The sequence below is a fragment of the Balaenoptera ricei genome, chromosome 19, assembly GCF_028023285.1.
Source record: "Balaenoptera ricei isolate mBalRic1 chromosome 19, mBalRic1.hap2, whole genome shotgun sequence".
In the NCBI taxonomy this organism is placed as follows: Eukaryota; Metazoa; Chordata; class Mammalia; order Artiodactyla; family Balaenopteridae; genus Balaenoptera; species Balaenoptera ricei.
In genome coordinates, this window is record NC_082657.1 from 45,492,834 (window position 1) to 45,505,696 (window position 12,863).

The 12,863-nt window shown below is 53.2% G+C and overlaps 2 protein-coding genes across 13 annotated transcripts in view; one reads left to right on the forward strand and one right to left on the reverse strand.

Annotated features, from left to right (window-relative positions):
* NFATC3 (nuclear factor of activated T cells 3) overlaps positions 1 to 5,169 on the forward strand; it is a 134,578-nt gene extending 129,409 nt beyond the window's left edge. The window contains exon 11 of one of the 2 annotated variants that reach the window (XM_059904578.1): positions 2,268 to 2,356. Coding sequence is in view for 1 of the 2 variants with exons in the window: in XM_059904577.1 (XP_059760560.1) it covers positions 2,268 to 2,389 (122 nt within the window). In the remaining variant the exon portion in view is untranslated. Of the gene's footprint in view, positions 1 to 2,267 lie in introns of both variants that reach the window. The other variant, XM_059904577.1, reaches the window with a different exon arrangement.
* Positions 1,838 to 11,890, reverse strand: ESRP2 (epithelial splicing regulatory protein 2). Of its 11 annotated transcripts, XM_059904580.1 has the most exons (16): positions 11,490 to 11,888; positions 11,273 to 11,401; positions 9,653 to 9,766; positions 9,423 to 9,537; positions 8,984 to 9,082; positions 8,707 to 8,761; positions 8,532 to 8,642; positions 8,324 to 8,456; positions 8,203 to 8,245; positions 7,740 to 8,041; positions 7,412 to 7,624; positions 7,108 to 7,306; positions 6,771 to 6,957; positions 6,289 to 6,454; positions 6,108 to 6,213; positions 1,840 to 2,474 (listed from the first exon to the last, which is right to left on the reverse strand). In XM_059904580.1, the coding sequence occupies exons 1-15, from the start codon at positions 11,685 to 11,687 to the stop codon at positions 6,124 to 6,126; spliced, it is 2,154 nt and encodes a 717-aa protein (XP_059760563.1). In that variant the 5' UTR covers positions 11,688 to 11,888; the 3' UTR covers positions 1,840 to 2,474; positions 6,108 to 6,123. The 11 variants fall into 11 exon arrangements, with proteins under 11 accessions (XP_059760573.1, XP_059760563.1, XP_059760565.1 ...); XM_059904582.1 differs by lacking the exon at positions 1,840 to 2,474 and having other exon boundaries at positions 5,272 to 6,213; positions 6,771 to 6,873; positions 11,490 to 11,889; XM_059904581.1 differs by lacking the exon at positions 1,840 to 2,474 and having other exon boundaries at positions 5,272 to 6,213; positions 8,532 to 8,639.
* Between the last annotated feature and the right edge of the window lie 973 nt (positions 11,891 to 12,863).

Genomic DNA, 12,863 nt, shown 5'->3' on the forward strand with positions numbered 1-12,863 from the left:
TGATCTTAAAATGCTGTGAAGATTAACTGAAATAAGATATAAATTTCAACTCTAAAGTTAACCCATGGATACTCAATAAATATTTGTGGAGCGAATGTTAGTTCCATTCTCCTTATAGCCATGATGAGTATATGAGTTTGAAGAATTTTTTTCTTAACTACCTAAACAATAAAAAGATTAGATGTTAATATTTGAAGATTTTTTTTAAGGGGTTTGAAGCCATTTCTTTTTTTTAAATTAATTAATTTATTTTTGGCTGTGCTGGGTCTTCGTTGCTGCACGGGCTTTCTCTAGTTGTGGGGAGTGGGGGCTACTCTTCGTTGCGGTGGGCAGGCTTCTCACTGCAGTGGCTTCTATTGTTGCGGAGCATGGGCTCTAGGCACGTGGGCTTCAGTAGTTGTGGCACACAGGCTCAGTAGTTGTGGCACGTGGGCTCTAGAGTGCAGGCTCAGTAGTTGTGGCGCACGGGCTTAGTTGCTCCACGGCATGTGGCATCTTCCCGGACCAGGGCACGAACCTGTGTCCCCTGCATTGGCAGGCAGATTCTTAACCACTGCGCCACCAGGGAAGTCCTCTTTTCCTTTTTTTAATCTTTTTTTTTTTTTTTTGGCTGCATTGGGTCTCTGTTGCTGCACGTGGGCTTTCTCTCTAGTTACGGCAAGTGGGGGCTACTCTTTGTTGCAGTGCATGGGCTTCTCATTGTGGTGGCTTCTTTTGTTGCGGAGCATGGGCTCTAGGCACACGGGCTTCAGTAGTTGTGGCACGTGGGCTCTAGAATGCAGGCTCAGTAGTTGTGGCGCACAGGCTTAGTTGCTCCACGGCATGTGGGATCTTCCCGGACCAGGGATTGAACCTGTGTCCCCTGCATTGGCAGGCAGATTCTTAACCACTGCACCACCAGGGAAGTCCTTGAAGATTTCTTAAACAATCATTAGTGTCTCCTTTGCTCTATGATCACTTCAAATGCTAATTATAGAGATTTTTTTTGTCTTGGTCTATTTTTGTTTATAACAGCTGTATTGAGATATAATTCATTACTATAAAATTCATCCTTGAAAATACACAATTCATTGGTTTTTTAGTATATTCATAGAGTTGTGCAACCATCATCAGTATCTAATTTTTAAACATTTTCATTACTCCAGAAAGAAACCCCATACCCCTGAGCAGTCACTCCCCATTCCTTCCTTCCCATTACTCCTGGCAACCACCTATTTATTTTCTGTCAGTTCTGGCCATTTTATATAAATGGAATCAAACAATATATGACCTTTTGTGTTTGGCTTCTTTCACTTAGCATAATGTTTTCAAGGTTCATCCATGTTGTAGCATGTATTAGAACTTCATTCTTTTTTAAGACTGAATAATATTTCATTTTGTGGAATAGACCACATTTTGTTTATTCATTCATTAATGGTAGACGTTTGGGTTATTTCCACTTTGGAGCTATTATGAATAATGCTGGTATGAACATTTGAGTACAAGTTTTTATGTGGATGTATGTTTTCAGCTCTCTTGAGTATATGCCTAAGAGTGGAATTAGTATAGAATCTAGTCGATAAAGCAAAGAATTTTCATTTCAAAGCGAAGAGTTCTCATGGTGAGAGAACTAAAGTTTCTTATTTGGGGTGTTCCTGTCTATGTTGGTTCCTTAAGATTAAAACTCTTTGCACTGGACCTCACAGAAGACTGTGCTTCCTGAGGTGCTTGGCACATCATAGAAACCAACAAAATCAAGAGCCTTTTCTGAAAGGATCAGAAATAATACAAATGCCCCCACATGATAAAGGATGTTTGCATTAGCATAGGGTAACAAAATAACCCCCAAGTCTCAATGGTTTACTCTCATCAAAGCATTTATTTTCATTTACTTTATATACAGGTGCAGTGCAGGAATCAGAAAGGGAAAACTCTCCTAAAGGGATGAAATTAAGGAAAAGTTAGATTAAGGTGAACACATTTCAAAAGTATCCTATCTTCTGCTAGAGCAAGAGCCTTTAGAGTGAGGGTAAGAATGTTTACCTTTTTCCTCAGCCATTCCCCTTCCCAAAGAAAATTGAACTGAAAGGTAGAGAAGGGGGCGGGTCTGGAACAACTTTTGGAGTGATGTTGCCATCCAGTTCAAGAGCAGACTTCAAGCACTGCCTTTATCTTTATAGAAAGCGATGAAAAGGGAAAAAATGTCTTTGAAATAGTGCTTGGCATTGAGCATCATATGGTCAGTCACACAGAGGTCACTAATCACTCTTCCCTTTCTTGTTTTTCAGTGAACGAGGTAATTGGGAGAGACATGTCCCAGATTTCTGTTTCCCAAGGAACAGGGGCGAGCAGGCAGGCTCCCCTCCCAGGTCCTGATTCCCTGGATTTAGGAAGATCCGACGGGCTCTAACAGCGCTCACTGCAGCCTTGTGTCCACCATCATGTACTTCTCAGCATGTTTCTCTCTTTGGACCTTGGGCTTCCAACTCTGCAACCTTCAGGATGGAGCCAGGAGTTGGGATCACCATATGTGGGGAAAGCAGCATTCCTCCAACTCAGGCCTTGGGTAGATTTTTTAAAAGAACAGGAGCAGCACAGGCTGTCTGATCTTTGGGGAAATGAGCTTTGCTTTTTATATTTAAATAGGATACTTTTATATGATGGGTGCTTTGAGTGTGAATGCAGCAGGCTCTCCATTTCAGAGGTGCTGCTTTTGCAGGTGATCTGGTTGCTTAGCTAGGATTGGTGATTTGTACTGCTTTATTGTCATTTGAAGGACTCTTTAGCTTTGATGATATTTTTAAAGTAGAAACTTTTGATAAAACCTTCCAGAGGCAAACATTAAAAAAAAATTATTCCCCCAAGCCCACACCTATGCCTCGGAAACTCAGCATGTGTCCTGAAGCCTTTCATAGATTCATAGGAAGTAAAGCCAAATGTAGCTCATACCTCTTTATAAAAGTAAACTGTTAGATAAAATGACACCATTCCAATCACTGAAGTGTTGGAATATAAAATGACATTCCAGAGCATAGCATTTTCGTAACTTTCTAGGTAATCGTCCTGCAATCTCTCCATGCTGTCTCCATGTTGAAATTGCTTTTTTCCCTCAGGGCCTTGGGTAAGATAACTACATGTAAGGGAACTTTGAAAGGTGGGGTTTCTTAGCTTGGTAGCTTTAATTTCCTGCCATCCTACAAACAGGTAGACTGTGGAGTACTCTTCCCTTTTGGGTCCTCTGGTCCCAGACCTTTTCCAAGTGGAAGCATCTGCATTTGGCTGCCACAATCTTGTGATGATTTGTTTAGGCAACTTTGCTGCTTCTAGCTTATCTCTAGAGGCCAGGCTGTGTCAGAAGCTAAGTACAAATGAGCTATGCTTCAAGACAGGAGTAGAGAACATTCAGGATTCCAGATGGGACGCTTTTAAGATTTACACTGGCATGGAAGGCTTTTCCCTCATTGTGTTTACAGCCTAAAATGATTCTGGCCTACCCTCCCATCTGCCTGGCCTAAAAAATAGCCTTTTTCTAAAAGGCTTTGAGGCAATTCCAAAAATGAGATAGCATTCTAAACCTGACCCTCCACACCAAAGATGCCCTGGTGCTGCTGCTGGTAAGGCTGGTGCCCAAGGCGGGGCCAGCAAGAAACTCCAGCCTGCTGTCTACCAAAGGAGGTGCCCGACTTGGGTGCTTTTTTCAAACCCTGCACTTACCCCTCCCCTTAATGGGATTAGTTTCCCGTTCCAAGGCCTGGGCCTACTTCAACACCCCTGAAGTTTGCAGTATGTTTTCAAATGAAATGTACTTTTATTCAGGAAGCAAATTTTCTGAGTGCCTACATATAAGACAGTGTGCTGGGCTGGTCAAAGGCTTGATGCTATTATTCCAGGGGATTGTGGGTCCTAGATGCCAGGACTGTCTACTGAGGCCAAGTGAGGCCTGGGTGGAGGGAGCCAGCTCATTGCCTACCACCTCTAGTCAACCAGTTAGGAGCTATTGACCCAGAATGAGGAAGTATGGTCTTTTTTTTTTTTTTTCCTTTAAGCCATGATGTTTTAGATTTCTCCCTAAAATTAGTTAGAAAAAAATGCCTGTACTTCAGCAAATCACTCTAGTCCTTCTTGGAGCCTGGTGTTGTCACATTTTCTTTGAAAGTGAGTTTTGTGTCACAGTGTGGATAGTGAGATTTGCTTCAGGGCCTGTGGTTGGAAGCCCAGAGTTTCCTTTGGAGGGGTTGCGGCGGCTGGCCGCCTTGAGGTGAAGTTCCAGAGAGTTGGCCAGACTTGCCTCCACTCTCTTGCCCCTGGTGTAGCTGCCTCACATGGGGTTCTTGCAAGAGCTTCCCTTGCAAGACCCTTTGGGGGTGCTCTGCTGCCCTCAAGAATAAAAGCCTCTATGATACAGAGTTGCTATGCACCAAATTTTGATGCCTTTTAAATACCTTGATGCCTGTAGCACTAGAAATGCTCTTTCCTATTTAAAATAAAAATTAAATTTTAAAATAGAGCCTTGTATACTATGTAAGCAGTTTTGTATCAGCTTTGTAAAAGCTTTGGTGTAAAAGACAGTATTTTTTGGTTTTGTAGATAAATACCTTAATTTTTGTGCAACATAGTGGTGTTACAGCACACATCCATTGGACTATGCAAATTGATTTCTAGTAACAACACTGAGCAACTGGGCATGTGCTAGGACCCACCTCTTCCCCCTCCAACCCATGCAATATCTTGGGTTGAGGAATGGGATGAGCAGCCTTCTGCTTACTGGAGATGCACAGAGAAACATGGCTGAAAACAGCTAGGAACAGATGTCTTTGGGTTCAGGTGTGGTGCTGCTGCCCGGGGTGCAACCCACCCCTGCCCAGGGTTAGCCACTATCACCAGAGCTCTGCTGAGTCTGGCTGTAATGCCCTGTTTGTTTTTGATACTCAGAACAGATGGTCATCTGTAAGGCTCAGATTGGGTTCAAGTTGAAACCTTGTATTTTATAAAATGGATGATGTTCAATTAAGGAACTGATTCTCAGTTATGTTTACAGCACTTGAGATTGTGTTTTCTTGTACATTTTGTATTTTAAAACCTTTTATAGGAGTACAGTGCTCCTTACACAAATACAAAGGGAAGAAGAGCCAGCAATTCAGGCTCCTCAGTTACAGTGCTGAAATAATAAACGGTGACAGGTCAACAGTCTCCTTGAAATCTGCCTGAGTGTTCCTCTGCATGGGGCTGGTGTGGAGCCCCTCACTCTGTGCCACAGTGAAGGGCACTTTGGCTTTTAAAAAGTCCACTTGGTTGGGAACCTTTGTTTATTTTACGGAGGAGAGGGTAGAGTTCCAAATTCCTTCCGAAGCTTCAGTTCAGCACCCTCTAATGGGTGCAAAGGACATTCCAAGGTGTCTGCTGAGTTCAGGACAACTGACCTGCCCAAGGTGTGCATGAAAAGTAGGCAGAAGTCCCTTTAAAAGTCAAGCCTGAGTTTTTGTGTGAGGGCCTCGTGCCCCCTATTGTCCTCTGGGGATATTGCAGTACAGTCCATCAAAACAGCCTGTGATTTTTGCCATCTGTTATTCTTTGTGTCACGCTAGAGGGGGGCTAGCATCCTTAGGTGGGACCACCACTGGCGCAATGTGACCACGGAGGTCAGTATCCTGGGGACTGGGGCCAGCGCTCTCTGCCACCCTGCCCCCCTGCCCCCCATCAGAAGGGACAGGGGAAGGTAGAACATTGGGATCTTTACTCAGAAGCTCCCTGGAGTCATACGCTAAAGGCACCAGGGTTTACATTTTTTAAAAAGCAAGCAAGCCTGCTATGGACATCAGCCCTATGGAATCTGTAGGCATGGACCATAGCCTGAACAGAACAAAGGCTCTCTGCTACTTAAAAGGCCCAGATCAGACCACTGGGAGCAGGGTAGTGCCATTCCACCCCCAGCCCTGCATTCAGGGTCCAGCCATCATCTTTGGGGTGAACAGGCAGAGTAATAAGTAGGGGGGATGGAGCTGGGGCTTGAGCTCCTCTGGGGGCCTTCTGAGAATTCTGAGAAGCCAGAAAGAAGCTACCAGGTTGAGGGCCCTGGTTCTCTGGATGCAGGAGAGTCCCATTAGCTGAGGACATCAGCCAGCTCTTACCTCCTGGCTCCCTCACCTACAAACACACCCATTCTTTGGGGGCCTGTAGCACAGTGCGAGGTGGGTCACCAACAGGCATCAGACTGGTGTAGTCATCGGGGGCTAGCTGCAGAAGTGACAGATATTTAGGCGGGGAGCTCCAGGCTCAGCCAGGTTCCCAAGCCCTCCAGCCACACCTCACCTGGTAGGCCTGGAAGACGCTGAGCAGATCCTTCATACCAGCTGTGTATGGGACACCCTGCATACGGACCAGGGCTCCTGGCTGGGACAACACTGAGGTGGGAGCAGAGGCCAGGGCAGCAGGGGGCGTGGTGAGGTAGCCCACAGTGGTGGGGGAGACTGGGGGGCTAGGGTGGGAAAGGCAGGGATTTAGTAGTGCAGTGCCACCTGTGGCCTAGACCAAGACCTACCTGCCTCTTCCCTTGCCTCTGCCTTGTGTTTGGTTCATTTCCTCCTCCCTAATACCCCTGTCTCTACAGAGTCATCTCTGTTCTAGTTTGTAGATGGCATCAGTCAGCCCACATCTGTCACTCCCTTGTCGTCTCAGAGTAAAGTTGAAGTTCCAGCAGACCTTGAGTTATTTGGCCCAGGAAGGGGATCATGATCCTCCCCCAAACCAGGACAAGGGGGCAAGACTGTGAAGTAATCTTAGCAGCAGGGTACCTGGGGTAGTAAGCTGTGTAGTTCATGTAGAGTTGAGTGGCTGGCCCTGGGTAGTAGGCAACCGGGGTGGGGGCAGCGGGCACCCTGGCAGCTGGGAGCAGTGCTGAAGAGGGATACAGAGCTGCTGTCTCAGTGGGAATGAGTGTTGGGGTGGCCTGGAAGGTGGCGTAGGTGGGCGGTGAGAGGCCTAGAGGCAGAAGTAGAGAGCGTATCTGCAGGGAGCCCAGCACTGCCCTGGGTGGGGCAGCCAGAAGGGAGTCCCCACCGTAGAAAGTGAGGGTTATAACAGCCTGGCCCCCACATGCCTCCTTCTTCCCCAGCCCCCTGGGACACTCACAGGGCAGCTTGCAGGGTGGAGGGGACATGCCACTGCGACCCAAGGTGCCCCCCATCAGGACATGGCTCATCTCCTCTGTGGAGCAGGGGACCACCTCCACATAGCGTTCCTTCATTGCTTTCTTATGGCAACGCTGAGCAGCAGCTAGGGCCCGCTCTGCTGATGTCATCTGGATGAAGGCATCACCCGATGGCCGACCCTGTGCACACCATCTTGTAAGCAGTCTGTCGTGTGCAAAAATACCTTCTCCCAGTCACACACCCCTCTGTAACTAAGTGTGCTCCCCCACTGGACACAGCTTTACCTGCTGGTTGAGTACCATGTGCACACCGTGGGGCCGAATGTCAGCCGCTGCCTCCCCCAGAAAGCTTAGGATGTCTTCGATGGTGGCTGTGTAGGGCAGGCCTCGAAGGCGTACACAGTCTCTCCCGGTCCCAGCTGCCAGTGGGAAGGGGATGGGCAGCAGTGGAGCAGTCAGTGTGGGAAGGAGTGGGCTGGAGGCATAGCGGTTCAGGACCTAGTAAGGAAGGAAGCAGCAGGCTGGTTATGCCAAGTAGGGCAGGGCCAAGGAGGGCATGGAAGGGGCACCCTGGAGAAGCACACGGGGGTAGGGGGAGCCCTGGGTGGCTCACCTGCTGCACCTCGGCTGCAGTGCTCCGGAAGAGTTCAATGTATCGCTTACCCAGCGTGCCCTTATGCCTGCGTAATGCAGCCTGTGCCAGCTCCTCACAGGCGAAGAGGGCAAAGGCATCACCAGTGGGCCGGCCGTCAGGGTGGCGCACAAAGAGCAGCCCTTCGGCACCCCCAGTCACTGGGCATTCTGGCCCCAGGAAGCCTAGCACATCTGCTGGCCCAGCCGAGAAGGGCAGTCCCCGCAGCCGCAGGATCACTTGGTCTTCCCGTGACAGGAAACGAGCCACCTCTAGTGAAGTGCCTTGGTGGGGGGCGTGGGAGTCACCTACTGACTTCATTTGTGCCCTTCCAAATACCCACCCACACCTAGCACACAGGGGAGCAGAAAGGCAAGGGGCGTCGGGGAAGCAGGACATGGATCAAGAATCAGGGGGATCTAGATGCTGTTGGGAGCACACTCACCCCCTGCGATCTTTACAAACTCCTCTCCTGTTGCTTTATATACCTGTGGGAACAGCCCATGAGTTTCATGCTTGCCCGGCCTCAGCTCTGCCCCGCTCCGCTCCCAAGCCCAGAGCCCCACCTCGATATAGCGGACACCCATGTGGTGCTTGTGTCTCTGCAGTGCTAGGTCCCGCTGCTCGCTGTCCACAAAACGGATGAGGGCCTCACCATTTCTGCGGCCCTGGGCATTGAGGCACAGCGCTACACCACCCCTGTGGAGCCAGTGCTGCGTTAGTGCCTCCTGGGTAGGCCTGCCCTCCTGGGTCCACCCATGCTGCTGTACCCACCTGGCAATATTGAGCCCTTTGAAGAATCTAGCCACGTCCTGGTCTGATGACTGCCAGGGCAGCCCGCGAGCCCGAACCACAGTCTCGCTGTCCACCACGTCAGCCTTGCTGCTGTGGGGCGGGGCTCAGTCAGAGCTGTCCAGCTGGTGTCACCCCCAACCCTGCCCTCACTCACCAAGGCCCTGTCTCATATTTCTGCTTTACCACTTCGGGCTTCGAAAACAGTTGACCTGAGAGGAGATGGCATGGGGGTCAGCAGGGTCTGGTGGAGGGGGGTCTCCCCACCAAGCGCTGCAAAAAGAGGACAGTTGAGGGGGATGAGGAGGTAACAAAGGGGCTTTCACCCTGTGGTCTCTCAGAGGTGATAAATGGGGAGGGGAACTTGGAGGAAGTAATAGGCAGGCAGTCACCCAGCCCTGAGAACAGGTGAAAGGTGGTGAGAGGAACCTTACCACTGGGTCCATCAAGCAGGTGGAGGATGACAGCTACCATTGTCTTCACTTCCCACACCCCAAAATCGTCCTCTGTGGCATCTGTCTCCAGCCCCAAGTCTATGAGCAGAGAACTAACAATGAGGAAATCCCAGCATGAGAGGGCAACCAGCATGTCCCACTGAGGCTCAAGTCCCCTACATAGACACATGCAGAATCCTGGCAAACACATTTGTTTTGGCCCAGCTCATGGATCCCCTTAAAGGTCCCCAGCCCAGACATATGTAGACATATGCCCACATTCCAAATGTGCCCCAGCACAGGCACAGAGACATGCAGTCAGGGACTCAGCAGGTAATGTAAACTTGCATGTGTTCATTCAACCCACCAGCATGCACATACTCAGAGACATTCAGCCTACAGCCGCCCCTCCACCCTAATCCTGCTAGGTCACAGATACCCTGTGCCATGGTGGCCACAGTGAGGTCCCTGGCAGGGCGGCTGCTCGGGTGCTGCACGTGGAACTCTCTGCGGAGGTCGTAGAAGGAGAAGAAGGTGTCGGGGAGCACCAGGTTCTGGGGGCACATGGGAATGGGGATGAATGGGGGGAACTGAGCTGCCCTGCCCACCCCCGTGACAAGAGGGGTCCTAGGAACCCTATCCCCTGTTGTGCCCTCAGTGGTGGCATACCTTCCTGGAGGCCTCAGGGTGCAGGACCTGTCGCAGCAGCTGCTGCCCATCAGTGCAGAGCATGTAGGGGCCCCCGCCCAGCAAAGCCACATCCCCGCTCACCAGCTGTGAGAACTAGGAATAGGGAGTGGAGAGAGACAGAGGGACTCACAGCTAGGCAGGCAGGGGGAGGGAGGGCGCAGGCTTGCAAAGCTGGTTCAGCCAGATGTTCAGCCCTACCCTGCCTGGGGAGGAGGTGGCCATGCCTGTTGGGCCTGGCTCTGTGTCCTCCTTCTCCCCCAGTCCACTGTCACCTTCTCCAGGCCAAATGGGAGCAGTCACATATCACCCAAGCCCCCATCACACACACTCCAGGAGTCTGGAATGGGGCCAGAGCAAACACCTGGTGAAGTAGGACAAGCCAGGTGGGAAAGGGCGGGGCAAAGCAGGTTAAACCTGTCCCTGACCAGGCACCACCCTCAGGTGGGGGAGGCCCAGTCCTGCCTGAGGCCCAGCCTGCTCATGGTCAATGGCAGCCCCGCCCCTAGGTCTGACCAACTGAGGGGCAGAGAAACTCCAAGGACAGAACTGACAGAGCTCCACACCTGGACGCCAGGGGCAGCATGAGCTTTGACCCAGATCTTATCGACCAGCTGGCACTGAGTTGTTTGCTCATAGAGGGGGCGGAAAGCTGCCCTGCCCCTCCCCCATCCTCTATCCCTGCTGGAGAACTGGTACAAGCACAAACCACAGGCCCAAGAACCTCTCCTAACCCCAGCTTTACAATCTGAGGCTGACAGAGCAAGGCAACCCAGCACACTCCTCAAGTGGGGGCTACCTTGGGAGTCCTTCTGGAACAGACTCAGGTTCGACATCTTTGTGCCCGTTTCCTCATCAGGAACCACCAGAGTTGTTGGAAGATGAAAGAACTTGTGCTAGTAAAGCACTTTCACTCATTCCACTCAAGAGTCAGGCACAGGGTGAGCCCAGTAATGAAGATAAGAAAAACAGCAAAGGGAACCGACTCCCACTTCAGCCAGGGCCGGGAGGCACCCCAGGCCTTTGCACTCAGGAGGCAGGTAGCCTCCAGGCGGGGTCCGGACAGCGCCCACGCCTGGCCAGCCGGCCGAGACAGGCCAGGACGAGCAGCTTACACCTGGCGGCGCCTGCCTCCTGGGCAGAAACCGCCCTACGCCCCTGCTCCAGCGTCTCCCTGGCGGGTGGGTGGGCCGAGGATGCAGGCAGCAGGGACCGTGACCTATGGCCAAGTCTGGGCCCCTCGGCCCTTTCAGCTTCCGGCTGCTGTTCTGGGAGACCTGGCCGGGCAGGTCCCCAGAGGCGTCTCAGCCTACCTCTCCCGCAGGCCGGGGACTCTGGGAGGGGTCTCGCAGCCTCCATCTCCACCCCCTCAGTAGGAGTGGACCACTGGAAAGTCTGAAAAGACGCCCCCCTAGGAATGGCCGGCACACGCGGACACACGCACACGCGGGAGTCGCTGAAAGTTTCAAACAACAGGAACCTGTCCTACCGCCCCGGCCAGTTGGTTGTGGTGCGCCAGGCCTCGCCTCCTGCCGCCTCTCCCGCCGAGAAATGTCCCTGCAGCCCGGCCGGGCCTCCATTCACCCCGGCCCCAGCGCTCACCTGCTGCAGCACCTTGTCCAGCGGCTCGGCCCGCGCCAGGCTGTCGGCGCTCAGGCCGCTCGCCTCGCGGCACTGCGGGCTCAGTGAGGCCGCCTCGGCGCGCACCAGTGACTTATGCAATGTCCCCACCTGCGAGCGGCGGGGAAAACCGATCAGCCGCTGCGCCCCTCGGATCCTGAAGCTCCCTGGAGATCCCACCGCCCTCTTTCCACCCTACCTGGCGGCTCCGCGGCTCCACCACTTGCCAGACTAGGAGGATTAAGTCGGTCTCGTCGGAGCCCAGGTCCGGCCCCAGCGCACCCGCCGTGGCCCCGAACAGTACGACCAGGGGTCCAGGCCCGGGACGGGGGTCGGCAGCGGAGTCTGCGGCGGGGTTCGTGCCTGAGGGCGGTGGCTGGGGTGGCGGCGGAGTCATGGCCGCACAGGGAGGGGGTGCTCGGCCAGACAGACACACGCGGACCGACGAAGCGCACGCACTCACCGACCGACGGCAGACGCGGATCGGCTTGGGCGGGACACCGTGTGTTATGGGCGGCACCTGCGGCCCGGCTGCCGCTGTGGGCGCTGCTGAGACCCGCCCGCGGCGCCCCGCGGGGCGGGGCGGCTACCGGCCCCCGCCCTCTCTGGGCGAGTTACCTGTCGGCCCCGCCGGCCACGTGACCGAGGGCGGCCCCCGGGAGCCATGGGGGAGGGCCGCTAGACGCTAGCTCTGCACACGCACACTCACAAGGCTGGCCTGGGCTCGCGCTCCCCCATTGGGCCCTGCCTGACTTCTGGGGCGACCCCCTTCCCTCTCCGCTCCCCCACCGGGCCTCCGCCAAGGAAAGTGCAAAACCAGGGGCCTTTTTTAGTCCGTAAGGGTCCTTTGGACTTGTGAAAATCACCAGGAGGCAGCCTGGAGGCTGTGGGGGTCACGACGGCCGGTCTGGAGGGGTAAAAGAAGTCACCCAAGGTCAAAGGGAGCGGTAAGAGTTACCAGGTTATCACCCAAAGGCTTGTAGGGGGGTCGCCAGAGGTCGACTGGGGTTGGGGGAGGGTGGCAGGAAGCACAAGAGATCATTAGAGCCATTTGGGTATTCACCAGAGGTCAGTGGGCAGGGTTTGTGCACACAAGTGCGAAGGCTGGGCCTCACCCTGGCTCCAGGAAGTGCCCGCGGTGCCAAAGAGCGGTCGGAGGTGCGCAGGCCTCGGTGCTGGGGAAAGTTAGAAGCGCGTCTCCCCCACCCCCGGCCCCAGCTCCCGAGAGCGGCTCCCCGGCGCTGAGCCGGATGGTCCCGGCAAGGAGCCTCACCCCTACCCCACGTGCGGCCTGCCGCCTGTTTTCGCCCTTCCCCCTTGACAACAGGCCTGTTGCCTGGAGATGTGAGCGCGCTGGCCGGTGGGGGCTAGAGGCAAAAGTGCAATGTGCGTAAGGGAGCCGCAGATCCTCCATCTCTTCTCTTCTTCGGACAGCCCTTCGTGGAGGGCTCCCAGCACACTTTCGCCCTGTCGGGCTTGGTGAGGCTCCTTTACGGCGAGTTTCCAGGCCGCCCCGGACTTTCCCGAATTCTCCCGTTTATGTGACTGAGAAACTGAAGAGGAATCCGGCGGG